Genomic DNA, 24333 nt, shown 5'->3' with positions numbered 1-24333 from the left:
GTGTGTATTTGACTGTTCAAGCACAGTAAGCAGCGAAAGAGAAGTGAACTCAGGTTTGCATGCTGTCTGAGAGGCGGTTTCTGTGTGTGGATCGAGTGTGTGTTAATCCGCATTTCAACAAGCTCTTTTTCACGTCCTTATGCGCTCCTTGATATTTCTGTATCACTTCAACATGTCAAAAGCTTTAAGCAGTGATTAGGGGTGTGTAATATTGACAAATGATATAATATTTTCTGGGATTTTTGTCAATAACGATAATTAATGTTTTGCTGAGTGTGTTGTTTTACTGGTGCCTTGACTGGTTTAGGCCTGTCATGGACAGCTGACATCCAAAGCTTTTCATTTTCTACATATTCTGTTAATTCACGGCAGTGACATAAATGACGTTTTCCACTAAAAAGCAATATTTGCCTAATATAAACTGATTTAATTAATTTAAAAAAAATGTGAATTTAAAGATGAATCCAAAACCGTCAGTCACGGTTTTAATCAGTTGAGTCATTGTGTCATTCATTAAAATGATTTGCTCAAACAGCTCATTCACTCAGTCATTAAATCATTCATTAAACAGATTCATTCAGATCGTGGATTCATACAGTACCGAAGCACCACTGTGTTTTGCTCAGAGACGCAAAACGGTTAAGCTGTGGTTTCAATTGAACATTTTCATTGAAAAAGCAAAAACAGAAAATATTGAATATTAACTCAGTTAACTTGTTTATTGAACAGGTTTATTGATCTGTTTTATTAAATCAATGACATTTTCAATCATGCTGGTATTTGTGATAAACAGCCCTCTTGTTCGTGTGATATTGCAAAACTAGCCTATATAATTTGATTTAAGACAGAACTTTGTGAGGGGAAAATGACCCTCTATATTTTGAATTTCAGAGCATTCCTCTGGCATTGAGCTAGGCTACGTCACACAGTGAAAGCAGGCTTTCTCGTTGTGTGTTTTTTTTTGTTGCAAAGTGTGTGACATTTTGACTTTTGGTTAACATTTAGAAACTTATAAATAAGCAAAAGCCTGTGTCTCTTGTCTCTCAAGCTGTGTCTTTTGACAGATCACTGACCCTACACACTGTGACAGATCGACATTTTCCCTCTGAGTGACTCCACTAATCCATCTAACACACACACACACACACACGGCTTTCTGTCTCTGACTGTGACCTTGTCAACACTTGTCAGCCCTCCAGTGGACGCCATCCGAAGCCCCGCGTTCACCTTGGATCCTTTTGTTCTTCTCCTCTCGCATCCTCACCACGATAGATAGCCAGTCAAGGTCCAAGGGAACTTACTCAAGGCAATAGTTAACGTGACCTGGCATGTGTGTGATTTAAGACAACCGAGAGATTTGACTAAATGCCAAGTCATTATTACGTATGTGGATAAAGCCTTTAAACAGGGAAACAGAGACCTGGACATAGTAGCACAAGGTGTACAGAACAGTTATACAATCATGTTGGGACAGCAAGTCCATCCTTTTGTATCAAACGGTTTAAGTGTTTCAGATCAGAAACTATAGAAAAGCATACAGCAAACATGAGTGCAAGCATGATTGCATGATAATGTGTCGTTGTCTTCCAGAATGTGTGCATTGGGTTTTTCAGGCTTAATGTGCAAATACACTACAGTTCGAATGTTTGGGGTCAGTGCGATTATTTAATTATTTATTTAATTATTTAAATTCAGCAAGGACACATTAAATTGATCAAAAGTGTCGAAGACATTAATCATATTACAAAAGATTTCTATTTCAAATAGGAATGCTGTTCTTTTGACCTTTCTATTCATCAAAGAACCTTGAAAAAAGTGTCTCCGTTTCGACAAAATATTAAGCAGCATAACCATTTAAAACATTGATAATAAGAAATGTATTATTGTAGTGTTATTGTTTTAATTAGAAGATATTTATTTATCGGAATCGGGAATGGTCCCCAAGCCTAGACTGGAACTTGTGTTGCCCGAAGCACAACTGCACTACATCGAAGATCGGCTCCGACAATAAGATTTTTTTAATTTTTTTATGAAGTTATAGTTCTTAAATGATAGCTATGAAGGAAATTTCCTTAAAATGAAGTTTACGAACTTCAGGTTAAAGCCCCGCCCACTTCCGGTTTCATCCAAATATAGATACGATAAATTTTGAGATTGTTACAAATACAGATTCAAATATTAGCTCAGCTGCACACCCCTAGTAATGATGCTGAACATTCAGCTTTGCCTTCACAGGAATAAATTACTTTTTAAAATATGTTCAAACAAAAAACAGTTATTTTAAATTGTAATAATATTTCACAATATTACTGTTTTTGCTGAATTTTCGATCCAATAAATGCAGCCTTGGTGAACATAAGAGACTTCTTTCTCAAATTTTTGAATGGTATATGCTGTGATGGCCTGTACTTAATTCCTGATGGATAATATAGTCACCCAACATGTTTTTTTCTCATTGAATATATGAGTGTGACTAAGAAATGAGTCACGTTACAGTAGTAAAATCAGTTGCCAATGCCGTTTCATCTCTTCCAGTTCGCCCAAAGGGTCCATGTGCTTTTAATGTATTGGCCAAGAATTCACATTTGCATGCTTGCATTCTGCAGCAGCACATTTGATCCCTGATGGAGAGGAACATAAAACCTTTATTTCACCCCAGCACTATTGTGAGGTTGACATAAGCCTACATAATGCCCATACTGAGACAGTAGCATGCATTGACCTTCAGGGCTGCCACAGAGAGTTAAACCATGAATTCAACACGAGCTCATCTGAATTCTGCTAGCAAGGACAATGGGGGTTTTGTGGTGGTTATTAGGCAGGATGTTAGACCTCTCTCTCTCTCTCTCTCTCTCTCTCTCTCTCTCTCTCTCTCTCTCTCTCTCTCTCTCTCTCTCTCTCTCTCTCTCTCTCTCTCTCTCTCTCTCTCTCTCTCTCTCTCTCTCTCTCTCTGTCCCTCTCCCTCTCCCTCTCCCTCTCTCTCTCTCTCTCTCTCTCTCTCTCCTCTTTACTGTAATTCTGTATTCATGAGCATTTGGCATGCTGAGCCCTGTTCCCTGTTGGTCAATAAGTCATTGCTGGCTGTAATGATGTACTAATCCATTTATATCCTGTCTCTCTCTGTAGTGACGGGCAGCTGTCAGGATTGAGGATGGATGAGTTACAGGATGTGCAGTTGACTGAGATCAAACCCCTCCTGACAGACAAGGTAAGTTTTCACACACACGCACGTTGATACAAATGTCTGATTGTGAATGTCAGCGCATCCCCTCTTTATCTTTAACTAAATCTCACCCCAAACTCCGGTTCTCTCACTCTAAATAGCACAACTCGATCCCAGGCTCCTCAAGGCGCTCTTCTAAGGGCCGGTTTCCCTTGGATACCGAGCTTTACCGGAGCAATGAGATCAGAGAGATGATGTATGAATTTCATTGGATCCTGATCTCACAGCCTCTGAAATCACCAGCTTCAAATAGAGCCAGAAATGAGCTGGTGTTGTATGTGTGTGTACTATCTAAAGGATGCATACTTCCTTTTGTTTTCTCCGTTTGGCTCTCTGAACTGTCTCGGATTAACCATGTAAAGCCTGACATTTGAAGCAATAGTCCGAAAAAAATCTTTATTTAACAGAAAGAACTACAACGAACGGCTTGTCTAAAATGAACGCTATTTTTCCGGATCTTATGAAGTCACAATGTTACTCATTTAAAAAATCCCCGCCCATGGAATACACAAAAAAGGGGATGAGGCCCGGCTGAGCTGCATTAGAGAAGACAGTGTTGTCGCTATGTCAAAGAGATGCTTTTTTCCACACCCCAGTTCCAAAACCCTTTTGTTTGGTGGATAACATCGTATCCATAATGTGTAAGAAAATAACAAAAAACACACCACTCTGAAACGTCCTGTGAAATCCGTTCTGCATGCACCTCTTCTTCGTTAACATAGTCAGGGTCTGAATCGGGCTCGAATTAGTTTGAAATTGACGCCATCCTTTAATATTTACACTACAGCAGAACTCACAGTTATGGGGGTGGGACATTTCCCAAACACGCACTAAGCGCTGCCAATCACAATGCACTGACCCAACTAACCAATCACAGCACATTTCGTATTTCGGAAGGAGTAGCTTCATCAAAACAGGAACTAACAACGCGTTCGAGACAGACCGGGGAAAGAGTTGTGAAAAAAGCTGTGTCTGTGGTCTGCTTGTGATTAGCTCATCCGTGACTGATGTTAATGCCAGGTGTAACATGGGACATTGTGTCTTACATGACCTGACGTTTTAATGTCACATGCTTAACTCTTCAGACAAGCACAGCTGATCTCTTTCTCTCTCTTCTCTTCTCTGTCGCTCTCTCCACACAGAATGGACAGAACTTCCAGGACTTTGATTGTCAGGTAAGTGTCTCTTGTGATCATTAGGCCTTCATGTACTCCATATAACCTCCTGAAGCATTCACCCACAGTCATTAATCTACTCCTCTTGCACTATTGCTTTATTTCCCAGCACTGTGTGATGGTGAAAGATTCTTGACCTGTACTTCACTGTAGAGCAGTGAAATTCACTCTTGTGTCTCTTTGTTTTTCTGTGGGTGTGTGGGAGGGTTTGTGGGTGGTGAGTTGAGCTTCTGTGTGTTATCAGCTGAAGAGCAGGATTTGACTCAGGATCTTAGCACGCTTCATCATCGTATGCTGATTCCACTGTTCATTTTTTTAAATTATTATTTTCTCCAGTGGCAATCTTTCAGTATACACAAAATATTACCAATAAGAATGCAGTAACAAATTTCAGATTTTAACGCAATGCACGAAAGCGGTGGAAATTTCCATGTTACCTACACAATTTAAAATTTGTAATTACTAAAAACTATAATAAAACCATTAAAAAAAAAAACATAACAGATTTTAAACTTTGTTTCCTTAATGCCGAGTTCAGACTGCACGATTTTAGCCCCGATTTTGGCTCGCCGACAGGTTTTGAGAAATCGCCGACAAATGCCCGAAATCACAGGCAAATCGGTGCTCGTTCACGCGAGTGACAATCACGCAGTGTGAATGAGCAAAGACACGATCTGAGAGAATCGCCGACGAGTCGCCGATGCCCGTGAGATATTTGGCATGCTAAATATCTGGACCTGTCGGCGATTCACAATCCTGCTGTGTGACTAGGCTTGTTTGAGATGCGCCTTGCCTCGCCTGAAATGTAGTCGAGAGTAGGCGGCTGCAGTGAGAGGAGGAGTGAAAAAAGCGCAGGCAAGCCGGACAGATCGCTCTTCTCGCAGTGGATCTGACACCTGTGAGATCAAAGGCGGATATCGCGGGATTCGCGGGATTCACGCTCGTGCACGGTGTTGCTAATAAACTGGATGTATTTTAAGTTTTGTTGCTTGAATATGAAAATAAATATAATGAACAAGACACTCAAAGTACTTATTTAATTCCATTTTAAATAGGTCAATATGTTTATGAATAAATTTTTTTCTTTACAGATATGTGTTTTTATTTTTAATTAAAAATTTTTTTTTACATCAAATAGATCGCACTGTCTGAGAGTTTGGGGATATCCACACATAATCTATACACATAAAACATGATATCAGAGTTTTAAAATCAAACATTTTAAAAGAGAACAATACATCACGGTTGTTTAAACCAATGAGCATTAAGCTGTGCCGTCAGCAAGTCGTTTCCCATCATGCTTTTGATCAGCGTAGTCGGTGGAGAGCAACTGCGCGCGACTGCAGAATCCGACACGTGCGCCTTGCGGTCGCGAGAGTTTTTTGACTCACGTCAGCATGACATCAGAGCAAGGCGGACCGCACTCGGACACATTTCTAACCGGCATGCATCTCGCGCTGATCACCGGTGATCGGTTCTGCGCAGATTTTGCTCATCTCAAACAAGCCTAATGTGTTCTGACTGAAAACTACATCGGCGATGACCGACAGCCAATGAGAGAGCAAGATACAGGACAGCAGGCTGTTCGGGGAGGAGTTATAGACCAGAATATCAGTATTTTAATAGATAGGCTTATATTTACAATTATATCAAACAGAAACAAAGCACAAACATTTGCATGACCAGCAGCAACAGCAGGACATTTGCAAAATTATTTATTTACCCCCAACTCTCTTTGCAAAACACAGTCCTTGCTCCCCTCCTGCATAAACTGTTTATAATTTTTTTCTTTCATTTTCGCTACAAATCAGTGCACAGACAATTTGTAGGCTATCATTTTTAATAACAAATTCAGTGTCGCGCGAGAACTCCGGTCTCACGCACGCGTGATCTTCCATTATTTCCCTATCACTTCTCGCGTTTGTTTGGTTGTGAAACGTAGTTTGCGGACCAGGCAGAAGTTGTCGGCGATTCTTTCTTTTGTAAAGTCATGCAGTGTGAAACCTCCTGTCGCCGATCCATCGTGCAGTGTGAACACAGCAGCAACTGAATGTTACCCCAGATAGTCATGCAGTGTGAAAACAACAGTGACCCGATTATTTTGAAAATTGTGCAGTCTGAACTCGGCATAACTGTTTGCAAATTAGTTAAAAACAATCAGTAGTTAGTTAAGTAGTTAAATTATAATCAGTTGATAAACAACAACAAATTACTAAATAAAAGTAGCATGCTCTTTTTTTATTATTATTATTGATCTTTGTCTGTCTGTATTTTTTATTATTATATAATTTCATGAGGATTAAGCAAATATATCTTGTGTATGGTTTGTGAATAGCATGTTTTTTTGTTGTTACCACCAGTTCACTTACTATTACATCTAAAGTTGAGTCTTTAAGGGAAGCCCGGTGGTGCAGAACACCATTTACTCAGAATCGCTCTCCTTCAAGACTCCAGTCTTCCCTTCTCCTCATATTTACAAAAAAATGTTTTTAGGGTTTTGTCACAATTGACTGCTCATTTCGGTTGTGTTTATTCTCCTACCCTAGGCTCTATCTTTTCCAGATAGCAGCACATTGCTGTCAGTGCTGCTCACCAGCTCTTCATTATTCATTGTCCTCTGCATTCTCCATTGTCTTAAACCTGATCAGATTGACATTTGAGCCCTAGCAGGTGCAGGGCAGTTGTAGTCCAATTTCACCCAGGAAAAAGCAAGTCCTAAAGGCCGTGATACACCAAGCCAACGACAAATAGCCACTGGCTACGAAAGCCAGTCGCCTCGCGTCAGCTGCATCTGGCAAAAATCTGCTCTTGAACAAACCAAAAGGACTACAGCTGACTGTCAACTAGTTCTGTGCCTGCGTGTAGGGAAATAACTGTCTATAGCAGCAGGTATCAGTAGTCTATTATCACCATTCAAAAATAGAAACCGAAATTAGCACTGCAGATATACAAACCCTAAACAAACCGGCGCTTGCTTACCATTTTGAATATCAATCATGCTGATCACTTTCTTCATAGCAGGCGGCTCATGTTGTTATGAAATATTTGAATGCTCAGGTAAGATGACATAAAATTAAAAAAGCCTTTTGTCTGTGCCATCTTGACTTTGCTCGCTTTCATCACTTTTGCTTTTATTCTCGTGTACTGACTCGTTCGCTAAACTGAACAGCCAATCAGAGTGATCTCTCTTACGTGTTTGCGGAATCGGGCGAACTACCCCTGACGCGAGTCGACGTGTGGAACACACTGCAAAACCAGCCCGACAGATGCTTGGTGTGTCACGGCTCTAAGTGACGTGTGGATTTTCCGTAAAAGTGTTTAAGAGGAGATGCCATACCAAGTGATTTTAGCTAGATTTAACCATTTTGACTTTCCACAGCATTTTGCAAATTCCAGAAAATGAGCGAGTCTCATTTGGAGTATTTTTAGAGTGTGTTGAATTACACCGTAATTTGTCATAATTTGCACCAGCGAGGATCATGCCAGCATTCACAGGTTTAATTTTAACCTCGCCAGGTACATTAGACCGGCATCTCAGACGAGAATTACATCATCATCATCACACATTCACAAACCTGAGAGGACGCGGAGTGTGTAACTAGACATACGAATGGAATATAGACAGGGATGATGAGTACATAGAGTCGTAAACCATAGTGTTTGTACATGTGCTCTTCCGTGTTGCAATGTAAAAGTTGATCTTTTTTTTCTATCGGGTTTCTACTAGAGCTGGTAACTATGCAACAGGAGGACTTGAACTATTACATAACAAAACGTCTCTGAACTCCTCCGAAGGGAGAAAGAGGAAACTACTATAAAAATGAACCAAAGTAAATCATTAGCATCTAAACTCTGCCTGAAGAGTCCAGGCCGAACGGTTCCCTGAAGCCCGATAATGCCTGATCTTTTCCTTAGCTTTTATAGTTGCCAGCGTTATGAAGAGCAGTTGCTATGGTGACGGTGTGGTGGTTGAGTGTGAGATGTGAATGGGTCTCTGTGGATGACGTAAGCTGACACCTGTTGGGCTTCTCCAGAAGAGGGCAGTGTAAATACATGGAACAGACAAGCTGTTCTCACACAATGTGGAGAATTATGTCTGGGTCTGTGCTTGATTTGTACAGTATGTTTCAGATTTTTTTTTAAACAAATTACTTAAATGAGCCTAAATGACATCTGTTTTGTTAATGCCGTTTGGTCTTCTAGCCAAACAAATAGCAAACCGCATCAGTAGCTATGCGAGCTTTCTCTCCCAGTGTCTAGCTGATAACACAGCACTGGTTCTGTGGGGATGTGGCATCGGGTCAGATGGCACACGGGGCAGCGGATGTGTTTAGTCAGGCGTGACGCTCACTCTACCGGACAGGCACAAGAGATGACCGTTTAGTCTCATTATTACCATCGTATCTGCTGTATGCTACAGTTTTTTTCTTTCTCTATTGCTCGTAAACACAAAAGCATGTTTACGGGTTATGAGTTTAATCTCTAGCAGCAATTATGTAATTCACAAAGCTGGTCATATAAGGTACGAGAGATTGCACGCAATGCCATTTCCGCCCACAATAACAATCTCGAGTGCCTTATTGCTTTTGAAAGACTGTTACAACTATACATAACACCCCAGGTAAATACGGTAAAAAAAGATAACTACTATATCACCATATACTTCCCCAGTTGATTGATTACATTTAAGCATTGCAAACATTTGGCAAAACGAGGCATTATCTAATTAAATCTGCATTCATAGGCATACGTTTCTAGAACAAAAATACAAAAATTGAACATTGAATAAAGTCTTGTTTGTTTATTTTTTGACATATTGGATTCACAGGTTTTTAAAGAAGGGAGATTGGATATCTCTTTGTATCCCTCCATAACTCAGAAAATACTGTCTGAAAGAGCCTGAATAAAAAGGGGATTTTTTTTAGCTGATTTACAAACCACTCAGTAAAAACCTTCAGAATATAGATAGGAATAATACTGTAAAGTTTGGTGTATGAACGTGTTACTGAAACTCATTTTGAGAAAACGGCCTTTAAAGGTACTGTAATTGAAATCTACAGACGCAAATAGATAAAGTGCTATAAAAGATACACTTAAAAGTGTTTTTTGGATGTTATCTGAAAATACACTCAATGTAAAGCCAAAAAGCCCAAAATCTCAAAATTGACAGATGCATGAAAAAAGTGTTTGTGCCTGTAGTGTCTCGCATAAAACATTTTTATAAAGTTTTAAAAATACATTAAGTTGATGAGTAATTTGAAAATAACCATGAACTCAGTATTGACTAAAATGAATGTGAAATAAGATTTTTTTATTAATTGATCATCCCTACTCCTTCAGAAGATATAGTCCCTGAAAGAGTAATTAAACAACAGTTAATAAGTGACAAGGTATTTCAATACTGTGTATTTTAGCATGATATTTCCATGACATTGATTTTGGCCAGTGAGTATTATAATATCTATTTTATAATGATGTTTAGGCCAATGCAGTGTTTTGGCCAGAGCATAGCAAAAGCATTTTTTAGTCTTAGTTCATGATACTTAATCCATTAGCGAATATTAACTAAGTTAACCTGTTTGCGTTGCCAAGTACGCTTGCCGCAATAGACATTTTTGTGAGGAAAATGAAGGCAAGTAGTGTGGTGATGCATGCTGCCTTCTGTGGGTGATAAAGAGTATTGCATTCTCTTTTAACATCACGTTTTGTAGTCGTCAGACACTGAAGAGACAGAGCTGACATTTTAATGTCTGAGATCAAACCTCTCTGGCTCTCTCATCTCTGTCTGACAGCGTGTCAGATTTGGAGCATCCTCAACTGCTGCTGTGGCAGGATACACCTGCTGCTTGATGTGGCCGCTCTCAAGCACACACTCCTGCGTACAGTTACGCTGATCAGGGGTGTGTTCCAGCGCTGGGGTGTACACGCGTGGGCCGCTGCACGGGGGGCTTTCTTTGCACTTCGTAATGGGAGGGAAATCCTTGTTCTCCCCACTCACTCATCCATCAGAGCCTCAGGTGCATCCTGGGACAAGGTTACACCGTCTGAAATGTCAAGGGTTAACCCATCTTTTTGGGTTACGTTCATATGTTCAAAGATCAGGCTCATTTACATTCTCGATCATTATGCAGGTTTTATTCCTCATGTGCTTGTGATCCCCATGGCCTTTGTTGCACCTCACAGGCTTTTTGTTGTGAGTTTTTATTGTTCAAACGCGGTTGGAGTGATTGGAAATTTGCATCACAGAATGTTGATGTGATTTCATTACAGGAACAAAAGGAATGAGGATATAACATTTACTTATGGTGGTTTGTGTTTAACTCTTCAAGGTCTGTTTCCATCTGAGGTCATGGTGATTTTAGTGCATTCAGACCGTATTCAGACCGATTCATTATGTAATTTTTTTGTTGCAGAATTATGCTAAAATTATTTTGTCACAATTTATATTAGGCGTCTTTAACTACTATGTACGTACATAAAAAAAAGATGTACAATACTCATTGTGTTCATGTTATATTGCAAAACACTTGAGCTGTTATTGAGGTGGGATACAGGTGAGGTTAGGGACAGGTTGTGTGGTTAGTTAGGTTTAAGGGTGGGTTAAGGGATAAGGAAAAGGTCAACAGTTAATTTATAAATGTAATTACTGAAATTAATTACAGCTGTAATATATGTAGGCTAGGTATCTTAAAATACAAGTACAATGTAATAATATATATGCTTGCCTTGGGCACATGAAAGTTTAACCACCGGTTTTCAACCTGCTTTGTATTGTTACAGTATCAGTACACGTAAATGAACAATGTTTACTCATTCTCCGTGTTTCTTGGGCCGAGAAATTCATGTTTATTTGTCAGCAAAAGTATTTTGGAAGCTCCAGGGCTTTCGTAAAAACGATAGATTATTCCTCGTTTTTGTATCCCGGCCATAGACAGTCGGATCAACAGAGGGTTATTAGCAGAACAGTTATTGTATCAATGAAAATCATAATTTGTTTACTCTTTAAACAGCATTATGGTAAAAATGGAAAAATACGGCAACAGTTTTAATTCTTACCTGTACGGGACTGTTTTGCTTCAGGAGGTTGGACATAACTGACAGAACAGTTTCTTTCCGTTTTTACCCTCCGTTTGGTCAAAATTTAGTGCACATAAACTTTGTGGTGCTTATCAATGTTATCAATAACACAGAATAGTATACGCACAATATCGGATTTTGGATTGGTCTTGTCTGACCGATATCCGATCCAGGCAAAAATGAAAGTATCGGAGCCACGAGCACAGTGTTTTAGACCAGGGTTCCTCAACCTTTTTGCCTGAAACACTGCACTATAGTATAACGTTTCTAAAGCCACTCCATGGTTTAAGGTACAGATGAATATTTAAGTCGGTAAATTCACAAGTCCACATAAACTCTCTTCTCTCCGCTGAGGCTGTCTGTCATTCTCCATTCAGCATTCATCTGCGTGTCGCGTTCAGTTACGATGAAACTCTCCCCAAGATTTTTCAATGATTCTATTATTAGGCCTATACTTGATCTGTAGATAAAGGTCTATGGTTTTGGATAAAAGGACTTTATCTTGCTGGAGTTTATTGCTGTTTCTAAATCATGTAACTTTCTCCCGGGTGTGTCTGTTAGATCACAACACTGGAGTAGAGAGCGCTATGAATTGTTCTTCTCGCGCATAGTAACTGAAATTCTAAGCTCTAAACTATTGCAGAGATATAATACACGAAGCATCAATATCTCTTCCCTTTTGCTTTGAACTTTCCAATGCGAATGCTGTGCGCCGTGACTCCATGTTTCTTCAAGCGCATCATTCTGCACACGGATCGCAACATCCCTAGTTAGTACATGGTAGTTAAAGACACTTAACATAAAGTGTGACCAATTAATTTTTCACATCAATCTACACTCCATACGCCACAATGACAAAGTAAAAGATAACTGCAAAAAAGAAAAAAACTGAAATACCACATGGACACAAGTATTCAGACTCTTTTTAAAATGTAACATTTAAAATTCTGTTGTATCCCATTTCTCTGGATCATCTGTGAGCATCAGGTGCACTGCTTATCTCAGAGTAGCTGAATTGTTGCATGACACTAATGATTATCATCTAAGATGACCTATTTTACCAACCATTTGCATTGTTATTGAATTGCAAGGTACACCATCTGATGTAATCTAGGTCAAGTATGCCTTCCTTGTAGGTTGACTTTTGCAGTGAGCACTCCAGTGTTTCCACATCAGGTTATATCGAACAGTAAATATGTGAATGACAATAGTATTTGTTCATACTATGACAATATTCAAATGTGCCTATATATGTGTTTATTGAATTCAAGGTCCGTTTTCTGTCCCTAATCAGACCAAATCCAAATCACACATCAGCAGTAGCAGACATGGTTGCAGATGTTTATCTAAGGCAGATGACTAGGATTAAATCCAGGATGACTTCATTGTTGAATTATAAGAGCAGCATCATTCTGTGAGAGCTGGGAATGAGATTACACCCTTCACACTTACTTGTACGCACTCTCTGTCATCTCCACGCCCTCTTTCTCATTTAATACTTGGCTGTCCTCTGGTCCATTGACCTATTATACCCTGCTTGATGATTTCCTCTGTCTCAATGCTCTCGTTCACGTCAGTCAGAGTTGAGCACGCTGGAGATTAGCGATGGTTACTGAGCCAAACTCATGTCCTTTTTACTCTAACATTGAATTTGAACTGGAGTTTAATAGCTTTCACGCCATGTTGTTATTCTGATCTACAGTATGTTTGCAGAATGTTTTTGTCATTGATGTGAAAGGCAACAAAGCGTACAATCTGACCGCTGAAAATGGAAGAACGTGTTTGTTTGGTAGTTACATGAAGTAAACTAAATCAAACAACAACACAAATTGCTGGAATATCTTTTAAGGTTCATGAAGTATTTTTTTTTTTTTTTTTGAGGTACTTGAAATCAAGTAAAATAGATATTTGTATGTTCTGATTAATTTCTGTAATTTGTCTGAAATAAGCTGCACTCATCAATTTTGGACAGACAATATTGAATGTTAGTATGCCATTCAAGAGACAGCTTTGCTGTTATTTAAAAGCACATTTTATTGCTTGACGGTCTATTGTTGTACTATTTTTCTGTTTTAGATTTACCCATAAATTGGTCACTTCTTGTTTGGAAGTTCTTGTTGAAGCTTTTTTTCTGGCCAAAACAAGTCTTAACGCCAGGTTTGCACAGTACGTACAATTGCAGTACGCACATTTTTAAATATTTTAACTTTATATTTAATATTGAAAAACGCATAGCGATACAGTTAAAATTATAATCAAGTATTTTAGTATGTTAGTCAACAAATATGTGTACTACTTTAAAGCAGGACAAAAGATTATTAAATATGCTTTAAAATGTACTTTAAAACTTACAAAGTGCACTTTTTAAAGGGAACATAACATGTTCATGGGAACATAACATGTTCATGGGAACACAACATGTACCGAGTCTTTCCGAAAACAGCCGAGCTCCTGGAGGCGTGTGTGTACTCTAAATACTCTTTAGTGTCCTTTTCTTTCATTAATATTAAATTACCTGCGAAAAGTTTTTTTTTTTTTTTTTTTTAAATATACTTTTTGCGATTTGCAGACGCTTTGCAGACTCTGCTGTGTGCGTTTAAGTGTGTTTTGGAGGAGGCGTGGCTTTGGAGACACTCTGAAGTGGGATCTCATGATTTCAAAGTTAGCTTGCTATTGCTAGCCTCTATGAAATTGCCTACCCTACCTTTAACTTATTGCTCTCCTAAATGTGTAGGGAACTTCGACATTGTAGGGAGTGATATAGTGCCTAAAAATGTCAGTGTAACTTCTTGATGCAATCCAGAAATGGTATTGTATCCTAATCCTAAACCTCTGACATTATCAAACAGCAGAACGGATATGTTTAAAAAACCTCATACCTGTAGGAAACTGTCATCTTATTTTCATTTGAAAATTGCAATTGGAAACACCGCCTCCTCATTGCTCAGGACAGTTCCCCAGCACTGCAGCCAGGCTGCGCTCTCCGGACAGGAAAACCAGAGGAGGTTAAGCTCAGGATTAACCAACTCTGCACTGTGGAAGACGAACACATTTCCCACACCAGTACCTTTAATATATTCTCCTTTTACATTTTCTGTCTTGAAACACAATAGCGAAGACATTTGGAGATATCCATGCATGTATTGTCGCCGTATGCAGTTGTCCATTCCTGTCACTATGGCAACAGCAGCTTGGATGTTACCACGTGTTCTGTTCACTTGACGGTTTTACTTTTGGACGGATTTATCCTCCTCTAATAATTACATTTCCTAATAATCACCCTTATCACCTTGCACACTCGCACACTGAAACAGAAGCTGAGATTTACACAGCCCACCCCCTCCACCTGACCCTGTAAATCCAATTAGAGCCGCTTGAGTGCCCTCCATATCTAACAGTCATTGCTCTCAAACACACTCTCCAGGCATTTATACGTCTGCTTTGCTTTGGATCCCTCTCTTATCCTGCAACGTCGGCTGCTATTGAGGGGGAAAAGACCTTTTATTTGTTATCGGTGGGTGTTCGAAGCAACGGGCTGCCCTGTTGTCTTGATCCTATCTCTCTTGTTTCTCTTAATTGCGACTGTCCCCTCCCTAACCTCCTTCCACCGCCCCTCTCTCTGAGAAGAGTGAGAAGAGGGAACAGGAGAAAGCGTCTGTTCTGTAATCGCTGGATGAAACATGACAGCAGAGCTGGACATCGACCAGGTTTCCTGTGCAGTGACTGCCGTGGTGAGTGTTAACAGAAAGAGTGTGTTTTGTCCAGGAGTAGCCTGTTGCTTTCCCTCTGAAGCACCAGCGGGAACTTTGCCGATATGAACAGTTCAAGCTCTCACGCCTGTGCTTGAGTGCTGGAGTTTGAGTCGTGTCTGTCGTAGGTAGTGTGGGTGAACGATGGGCGTTATCTGCCTTTTGTCTGACAGTTGTTTACGTGTGATGTGTGTGTGTTTTTATCTTTGTGCTTTTGTGTCTGTAGTGTCAAAGGGAGGCCTTTGAGTGTGTGTGTGATGCTGTAGTGTTATTTAAAGCGTGGAGCATGGTGATAGCAATGGGTTCAATTGTCAGGGAATGCAACTGATAAAAATGTATTGATTGAATGTAATGCAAGTCGCTGTGGATAAAAGCATCTGCCAAATGCATAAATGTAAAGAAATGTATGTGCTATGTGAAGAGTATAATAATTAATTGATTTACTTAACACATATTGTTATAATGCACGTACTGTATACATGATATTCATTATTAATTTTCTGTAAAATAAATTTGTTCTACCTCTTTTAAAGCAACTTTTTGGCTGCCGTCACCAATCCTCCTCCTTCTCTTCAAAAAACCTGATTTTAATTATCTGCTGCTTATTAGCTGCATACTGTCACTTGAGATGCAGCATGGATAATCAAATAATGACACCAACTTAAATCAAATTTTGGTCATTTTATTGGCAAGCTGAAAGGAATAAAATTGAACTATGCATGCTTCTCCAGTATCAATGTAATGCATTTTCCATCAGTATAACACATGATGCTGAACTAAGTAGTAGCATTGGGATTGTCATTTTGCCCATTTAGATCACATTCTTACTGTGTTACGTTTGAACAGACAAAAATAAAATCTGTGTCTTGTAGAAGCTATGTATGGAAGCTTGTTTCCGCCACTGAATAAAAAAAAAAAGAATAATAATAATTGCGACTTTTTATCTCACAATTGCGAGATATGAAGTCAGAATTTGTGATAAATAAAGTCGCAATTGCGAGATATAAAGTCGCAATTCTGACAAATAAAGTCGCAATTGCGTCGCAAATATGAGAAAAAAAGACATCGTTTCTCAGAATTGTGAGATATAAACTCACAATTGCGAGTTATCAGGCCAATTCTAAGGGGGAAAAAAGACTAACTTTTTCCCCCTCAGAATAGTTTATATCTCACAATTCTGATTTTACAACACGCAATTTCGACTTTATATCAATCAATTTCGACTTTATATCAATCAATTCTGACTTTATATCTCACAATTCTGACTTTATATCTCGTAATTTTGACTTTATAACACGGAATTGCGACTTTATATCTCGCAATTCTGACTTTTAATATCTCGCAATTCTGACTTTATATCTCGCAATTCTGACTTTTTATATCTCGCAATTCTGACTTTATATCTCGCAATTCTGACTTTTTATATCTCGCAATTCTGACTTTATAACACGCAATTGCGACTTTATATCACGCAATTCTGAGAAATAAGGTCAGAATTGCGAGATAAAAAGTCGCAATTACCTTTTTTATTTTTCATTCTGTGGCGGAAAAAAGCTTCCATAGCTATGCACAGGTTTACTAACCTCCCTAACTTAATAATAACTGCTTTTAAATTCACATTTATTTGTATAGCACTTTTCACAATACATATCATTTCAAAGCAGCTTTACAGAAAATGCATGTTCTACATTACATTACAAAGTAATTTGTTATCAGAGGGGACTGAGTCCAAGTAAAGTCCATATATCCAGAAATGTACAGTTCTAAGATAATACAAATCATGCAGTTAGCTAACATCATGTATTAATTTAGGTAGAAACAATGATCTCATTAAAGCAGTTATAACAAGTTGTGATCGTAATGATTACAATATAGACAATTTGTCAGTGGTGCATGTTGATTCAGAATTGGCGTCATCTCTTCACATGTGTTGGGGCATCTGAAATTTTCGTAAGAGGCTGAAAACTGAAGCTGACGTAATCTCTAGTTACCTCGCGATAGGTATCTCAAGGTCAAAACCGAAAAGCGAATTAAAAATAATTAGCGTAGCTGCTATTCATAACATTTCAAGCAAAAGATAATCATGTGCATTTCATTTGATATAACTGGAGTACAAGGTTATGAGATGTATTTTGTGAATGCTTGGATAAAGAGATTTGTCTGAGCCCCGAACATTATCAGGATGGCTATTCCAGAGTTAAGGAGCCAATGTGAAAACGATTTTCCTCCTTTACTGTACTTAGATATTCTAGGTACAACCAAAAGTCCAGTTTTGTAACCTTAAAGAGTGTGATGGATTGTAGCACAATAGAAGATCGGTTAAATACACAGAAGCTAAACCATGATGACATGGTGTGAACACAACATAAGCTCATTGTTTTGGTGGAGGAACTGTTAAAGGTGGCTGCTGTTTGTTTGTGGCGCTCGGTGACTGTCTGTCTACAAACAGGCATCTGCATAGCCTCATGAAATGCGCTGATGTCGTGCAAAGTCTGGAAATGCATATGTTGACAGGCAAGTAGGACACATAATATCATTGCATTTGGACCGAATGCAATGACTGGATAAGCATTTATTGGTCCTGAAGCTTCCACAGAAGAAATATGTTATTTAAAAAAAATATTTAGACCACTTCTATTATTGATTGCTATCAGGATGTAAAGAGAATTTCAACCAGAATAACAAAAAGTGTTTATGAAAAAAAATTTGCCTACCCCCTACCTTTAAATAAACAAAATACGATCTAATACAGTCTGATAGGTACGATCTAAACCTCCTCAATGCCTGTCCCTGAATACCAGGTCTTTTAATGGCCTTAACCATTTTATTAACAAATCACTGGTCAGAAAATTAGCAAGAATTGCAGAAATACTTTAGATCAAGTAATTTGGCATGGAATAGCCTTCCCCTTTGCTTTCTTTAAATATTTAAGCCATGAGGGTAAACTTGCAGACAGCTTTTTACAGGAAGAAGAATCAGTGTTCTTCCTCTTAATGTTAACGGCTTCAAACTGTTCATGAGTAGTTGAAAATGTCTTTCAGTTCGTTTGAGTTTAATGTGAGACCAAATATTCACTATTGGTTTTAAATCTGGATTCTGACCAGGCCAAAACATGAGCCTGATGGACTTGTTCTCAAGCCACTTCTGGGTTGTCTTTGCAATTTGGGCAGGAGCATTGTCTTGCTGGAAAATAACATCTGATCATTCCTCTTTAGATAACAGCTTTTCAATTGTAGGAAGCAAATCATTCTGCAATATTCTCTTGTGCTCCACAGCATGAAGTAGCTCAGTAATACCAGCAGCTCCTCGTGCAATGACACAGTCTCTTCTTAGTCTCTTCCTTCATGCTTCACTGTGGTAGAGATGCATTTATCTGGAGCATCTGCTCTGGAGCATCACCATGAAACTCGTGTTTCATTGATTCATCACTCCACACACAACTCTGCTAAACCAGTCTGAATCAAACTTCCCATATTCTGCCAAAAACTTCATTCTGTTTTTGATGTTTTTCTCAGAAAGCAATGGCTTTTTAAGTAGTGCATTTGCTTAAATGTTGCTAATTTCCTGACCAATGATTTGTAGTTAAAACAATTAAAAGCTTAGCGTTTAGCCATTTTTGTACCTTCAGCTTCATCCAAACCGCTTATTTTTCCATCCCTGCCCTGCGGCTTGTGGTTGCCTGTTGTGGTGTAATGTTGTCTTAGTAACTCAGAAGTGATCATGTTGTTGTAATACCAGTATCCATTAATTAAAAACAAATTTAAACAGTGTTTCTATTGCATGCATGTGTTTATATATTTTTTAAATACTTTTATTCAGCAAGGATGCAATGCATAGTTCAAGTAAAGACATTTATAATGTTACAAAAGATTCTATTTCAAATTAATGCTGTTCTTTTGAACTTTCCATTCATCAAAAAATCTTGAAAAAAAAAATGTATCACTGTTTCCAGTAAAATAATAAGTAGCACAACTGTTTTTAAACATTAATAATAATAATCAGAAATGTTTCTTTCTGAAAGTTCATTACCATCTTTACCATTACAGGAATAAATTACATTTTAAAATATACTAAAATACAAAATTGTTGTTGGAAATTTTATTTATTATATTTCACAATATTACTGTTTTTACAGGTTTTTTTAATCAAATAAATGCAGCATTGTTACGCACAAGAGACTTCATTAAGACTTAAAGAAAAATCATACCAACCCCACATTTTTGAATAATCATTCAGTGAACCACTAGACACACAAGTTGTTGTTGTTGTTATTATTATTATTACTATTATTAAAGGTATAGCGGAGGATCTTTCCGAATTTTAGAGAAGACCCGCCCTCTCCAATTTAAAAAAAAAATGCACATGCGCAATAGTCTATTTGCATGACTTGTGCCAGGGCTAGCATCGCTAATCATAGCTTACATTAACTTTTACTAGCAGTGATTTTAAATGGATTTCTCCAAATAGCATGACAAACTTTACCTGTCTAGTAGAATCTCCGCGACTGCGGCATCAGTGGGAAGCCCAACCTGTGCTTTTAGCGCACGCCAGCGTGTGAAATATTCACACAAAATCACTCTGGTCTTGTTTCTATATCCTGCGGCCTTTCTCTTCTTATCATACACTTCGTATACATTTTTTCTCTTTCAACCCTCAGCCATTTTCAAAGGAATGGCTGAAACCGTAACTCATCACACATAATACACCTGAAAGTGCACATGCGTATGCGACCAGAATGATTGACACTTAGGTGGACCAATAGTATAGACTACCCACCCGGAAAAAGAAAATCCTCCGCTATACCTTTAATATAAGCATACAAAATGCATACAGTAGCAATCAATTCAGACTTGCTTTTTCTTGCTCAGCACGTCAAAAATAAACTGGGTGTCCGCCAACTGTTGGCACATTGCAACAGCCATTTCCATTGTGCACAGCTTTGATTATAAAGGGGAGTGACCGCGTTTTGTCATGTCACAACGGGCTGGGGCTGCTCACGTCCAGTGTAGAAATGGTGCCACTGTAGAAACACCTGTTTCTGAAGACGTTTGAATGATAAGATATCAGACAAACAATCACCGAACATGAGATGTCATGGAGAGCAATGTGTGTGTGTGTGTGTGTGTGTGTGTGTGTGCGCACACAAACATAACCGCCTTGTCTATTTTTAAACGAGCTGCCTTCAGTCGGTGCTGCTGTGGTTTGCTTCAGGTGTCAGCTGCTAGCATGATTTCTAGATCTCCTGCTTAAGACATCACCATCAGAGGCATTACCTGTGTCTGTTAACATCAACTATGAGATCAATTATTTGGCTTTCTCTTCTTGCCTTTATTAACGAATGCGCCTGCGTATAATGACCGTCAGTTAAGGTCATTAAGGTCTTGTGTGTTTCTTTAAGTGTGTGTGTGCAGTCTGCAGGTTTCCATCAAAACAATGTCAGTCTCCTATGGCGCTGCTTTTGGTGATCCTGCAGGCAGGCATATCCAGAAAAATGAAACCTCACGCTGTGTGTGGAATGAGATTAGAGCCGGACCTGCTGCTCTTCTGTTCTTAGGAGTCTAAATTGTGCCGCTAGCCTCTTACCTTAGTCTTGTGGTTCAAACCTCATCCTGTTTGTGTGATCTTGTAGCTGAGGTGTCCATTTTGTCCGAGGCGGCAGTTTTTTTTGTTTGTTTTTTTGTTTTTTTTACTTTGACGTATAATGCAGTGGTGGTTGTGGTGATGTGCAACAACAAACAACATCAACGGTGGGCCGAAACCTACACCGCAATGAAACTCAAGCGGGTGACTGACGTTGACATTAATTTGTTTGGAAACAGGCTAAAAAAACATTAAGGAGTTAACTGTGAGTCTGCGCCTGATAGGCTTGCTGTGTTAGACGGTGTTACCTGTGTTCCTCTGTGTTCAGCCATACACCGATTACATTACTTAGCCACCAAGGCACTGCTTTTTTATAGAAATAAAAACTATTTAGGTCAGTTGGTCAACGGACATAAAAACTATAAACTGTTAGTGTTTGCACTGCTCCATACAGCACGAGCTGTCAGATTTCACTTATCACGTGACGAGATTAAAGGCCCGGGTATACTTACTTTTCCGCGCTCTCCTCCGCAAGCTATTCAAAGTTATACTCCTTTGCCCATGAGCGTGGAAAGACTAGTTCGACCGAAGTATACTTTAGGCTTAAAGAGAGAAGACAGACAAGACGATGGCGGAAGATTTGGTGCGCATCAGATCCTAAGCATAATGGAAAATTAACTTATCTTGTCAAATGTGTGGTCAGTACCTCTGCTCCCTATACACGAAGTACGAGTGAAATTATATACAATATATATACAATACCGCCCCAGTATTAGCGGTAATACCGGTGTTGTTTCATGCTTATTTACCAGTGGGAAAATCCTCACTGTGACACCACTAGCGCCTGATTTGGAGATTACTTTTGACTGGCTGGGAAGATATTTCCTTGCAAAGAATAAGTTTAACGGCCATTTGTGTAAACCTTTCTATCTGTATATTCATGCAGACATCGTTGGGATGACCTCCTACAGCTCCATGCTGAAACAGTTGACGTTTTTGTGCTTTTATTGGTAATTCACATGTCATCATCTGATTGGTTGCAGGAGCACGACATTGAGAATCCTCACGGTGTCCTTCACGTGACTTTGAGAGGGACCCCTAAAGGCAACCGGCCGGTCATTCTCACCTATCATGACATCGGACTCAACCGTAAGTTGTCACGTATATCCAATTTTGTCTGTGTTTCCAGTCTCAGAATGTGCCATTAGAGTTCACCTACTTGATGAATATGGGGACGGGTGGTCTAGATCAGTGTTTCTCAGCCCTGTTCTTGGAGGTACACCAACCCTGTGTCCAAATATGCCTACTTCTCTTTTATATAGTAGGTGAAAAACAGTATGTGAAATTAATAGGCTCAAATTAATAGTATTCATAAAACAGTAGGCTTAAAATACCCGGGTGACCCTCCTACCACCGAAAGTGCACATAACTTTTTACTATCCCATGAGGCCACGAGAGTCGTCGTGAAGGGTCATAAAGGGACACAACTGGCATTGTATATATACAGTACATGACAAATCAGTACATCCGGATTTCACACTATATAGAACATACTTTGGTAACACTTTTTTTCACGGTGTCCTTGTTACAAATGTTACATGTACTTACCATAGTAATAACAGTACATTATTCATAATTACATGCAACTAACCCTCAACCAAATCCTAATCCTACCCTAACCCTATAGTAAGTGCATGTAGTTGTTTAATATTACCCGGTACTTAAATATATAATTACACTGTAACAATGACACCTTAAAATATAGTGTAACCCATACTTCTTTAATGGTTGCAAATAATTCCTCATATAGTAAATATAGTACGTACACATCAACATTTTCAAACTCTTCAAAAAAAACTTTTTTTTTGTTTCGGGTTATATACAACTATATAAACTATTTGCCATTATAATGTTGTATATTCAACATTAAGCCAGTAGACTGATTTACAGGGCACTGACGATGGTAGTTAATTAAATTTGGTAAAAACAGTTGTTCAAAAATGTCTTGTTGAACCCAAAGGATCTGTCTTATATTGATTAATGAAAACTGTGTTTGGGAAGTTTCTGTGATAATAAACAAGTGTTTTGTTCTCTTGCGACGCAGATAAGTCATGTTTCAACACACTCTTTAACTTCGAGGACATGCAGGAGATCACCCAGCACTTTGCTGTGGTCCATGTTGATGCTCCAGGCCAGCAAGAATCTGCACCTCCTTTCCCCACCGGGTAAGATAGACTACCAAAGAAACAACTCTGGCTCAAAACCATAATATATCAAAGCCTAACGTCACAAAACTGGTCTGTGCTGATGCATGCTAATCAGTGTACTGATGAGGATGTTCCACCATGAAAACTCTCTCATCTGTTGTACCAATTGCTTTTATGACCAGTGTCTGCAACCTGAAAGTCACACCCAGGCAGTGTCGGTCCAACTCCATGTTAGTTTTTAAGGCAAATGATTTTCTCGTGGAGATTTTGCAACACTGCTTGGTTTATATGTTACTTCTGTGTGAGCTCTGCTTCATACAAGGCTATGCTATAGACAATAAACAAACATTTTGCCCCCTAAACTGCTTATACAGTACTTTCACATTCACTTGAAAACATTTAAAGCTGGACTCATTTTCATTCTTGCCTCTATCTTCTCTCCCTCAGGTACCAGTACCCCACCATGGATGAGCTTGCTGAAATGCTGCCCTCAGTTCTGACTCAGCTAAAGTGAGTCTGAACCTCACGTCCTCAATCCAGTACAATTAGATGAAAATAAATCCCATATGTTCACAAATGTTCCCATATGTTCATACCTTCTATTAAAGTCTCAAATCATTTGTGTGTTTTTAGTGATATATGCCAGTTAATGAATGATTTAAATGCCTTAACAGAATCAACAGTGTGATTGGTATCGGCGTGGGCGCAGGAGCTTATATCCTCTCTAAACTCGCTGTAAGTAAAATATCTTCCATTGATATTTTAGTCATTGAATGTTGTAATAACCAACCGTTGGAGTAGCTTGTGGTAACGAGCTATTAGATGTTTAATTGAGTAGCTGAATGAAGTTGAGTTCATCAGAGGTGAAGATCATTGAAGTATGTCTGCAGTAAAACCATCTGTCCTCAGGCTTTAATAAGAGACTCACAGTTCACACATGCATTTACACTCTCACCCTACACAAAGCCCTCATTCACCATTTATGCAGAAACATACACGCTGGAGATGGATACCCTCACAAACGCATTCATTACGACGTCATACACACTTGCTCATGTGGTTACTGCTGGTTATTATCAACGTATAAAGAGATTTTTATTTTATTTTTTCATTTTTCCTAAAATTATCTGGTTTATCTGAAATTTCAATGGCCTTCTTTCACTACTTCATTATTTCAGCCCAGCATATCACACTCTCATACTTCTAACAGCTTGCAGTGCACATTTTCGTATTTCTGCTACATATGCGCTTGCTCGTCGAGCCCTGTGAAATCAGACTGCCAATTGGAACAAACACACCTACGCAGTTCAGCAGATTAACTG

The 24333-nt window shown here is 38.9% G+C and overlaps 1 protein-coding gene across 3 annotated transcripts in view; it reads left to right on the top strand.

Moving 5' to 3' along the window:
- Positions 1 to 24333, top strand: part of ndrg3b (ndrg family member 3b) — a 57919-nt gene that overhangs the window by 18969 nt on the left and 14617 nt on the right. For 2 of the 3 annotated variants that reach the window (XM_056235329.1, XM_056235330.1), the window contains exons 2-7: positions 3127 to 3208; positions 4366 to 4398; positions 21848 to 21953; positions 22909 to 23029; positions 23459 to 23521; positions 23686 to 23746. In XM_056235329.1, coding sequence (XP_056091304.1) covers positions 3152 to 3208; positions 4366 to 4398; positions 21848 to 21953; positions 22909 to 23029; positions 23459 to 23521; positions 23686 to 23746 — 441 coding nt within the window. In that variant the 5' untranslated portion in view covers positions 3127 to 3151. Of the gene's footprint in view, positions 1 to 3126; positions 3209 to 4365; positions 4399 to 14879; positions 15207 to 21847; positions 21954 to 22908; positions 23030 to 23458; positions 23522 to 23685; positions 23747 to 24333 lie in introns of those variants that run through there. The other variant, XM_056235331.1, reaches the window with a different exon arrangement.

Source organism: Rhinichthys klamathensis, unplaced genomic scaffold (assembly GCF_029890125.1).
Source record: "Rhinichthys klamathensis goyatoka isolate OS25496 unplaced genomic scaffold, OSU_Roscu_1.1 h1tg000419l_1, whole genome shotgun sequence".
NCBI lineage: Eukaryota > Metazoa > Chordata > Actinopteri > Cypriniformes > Leuciscidae > Rhinichthys > Rhinichthys klamathensis.
This window is presented reverse-complemented; position numbering and strand designations above follow the sequence as displayed.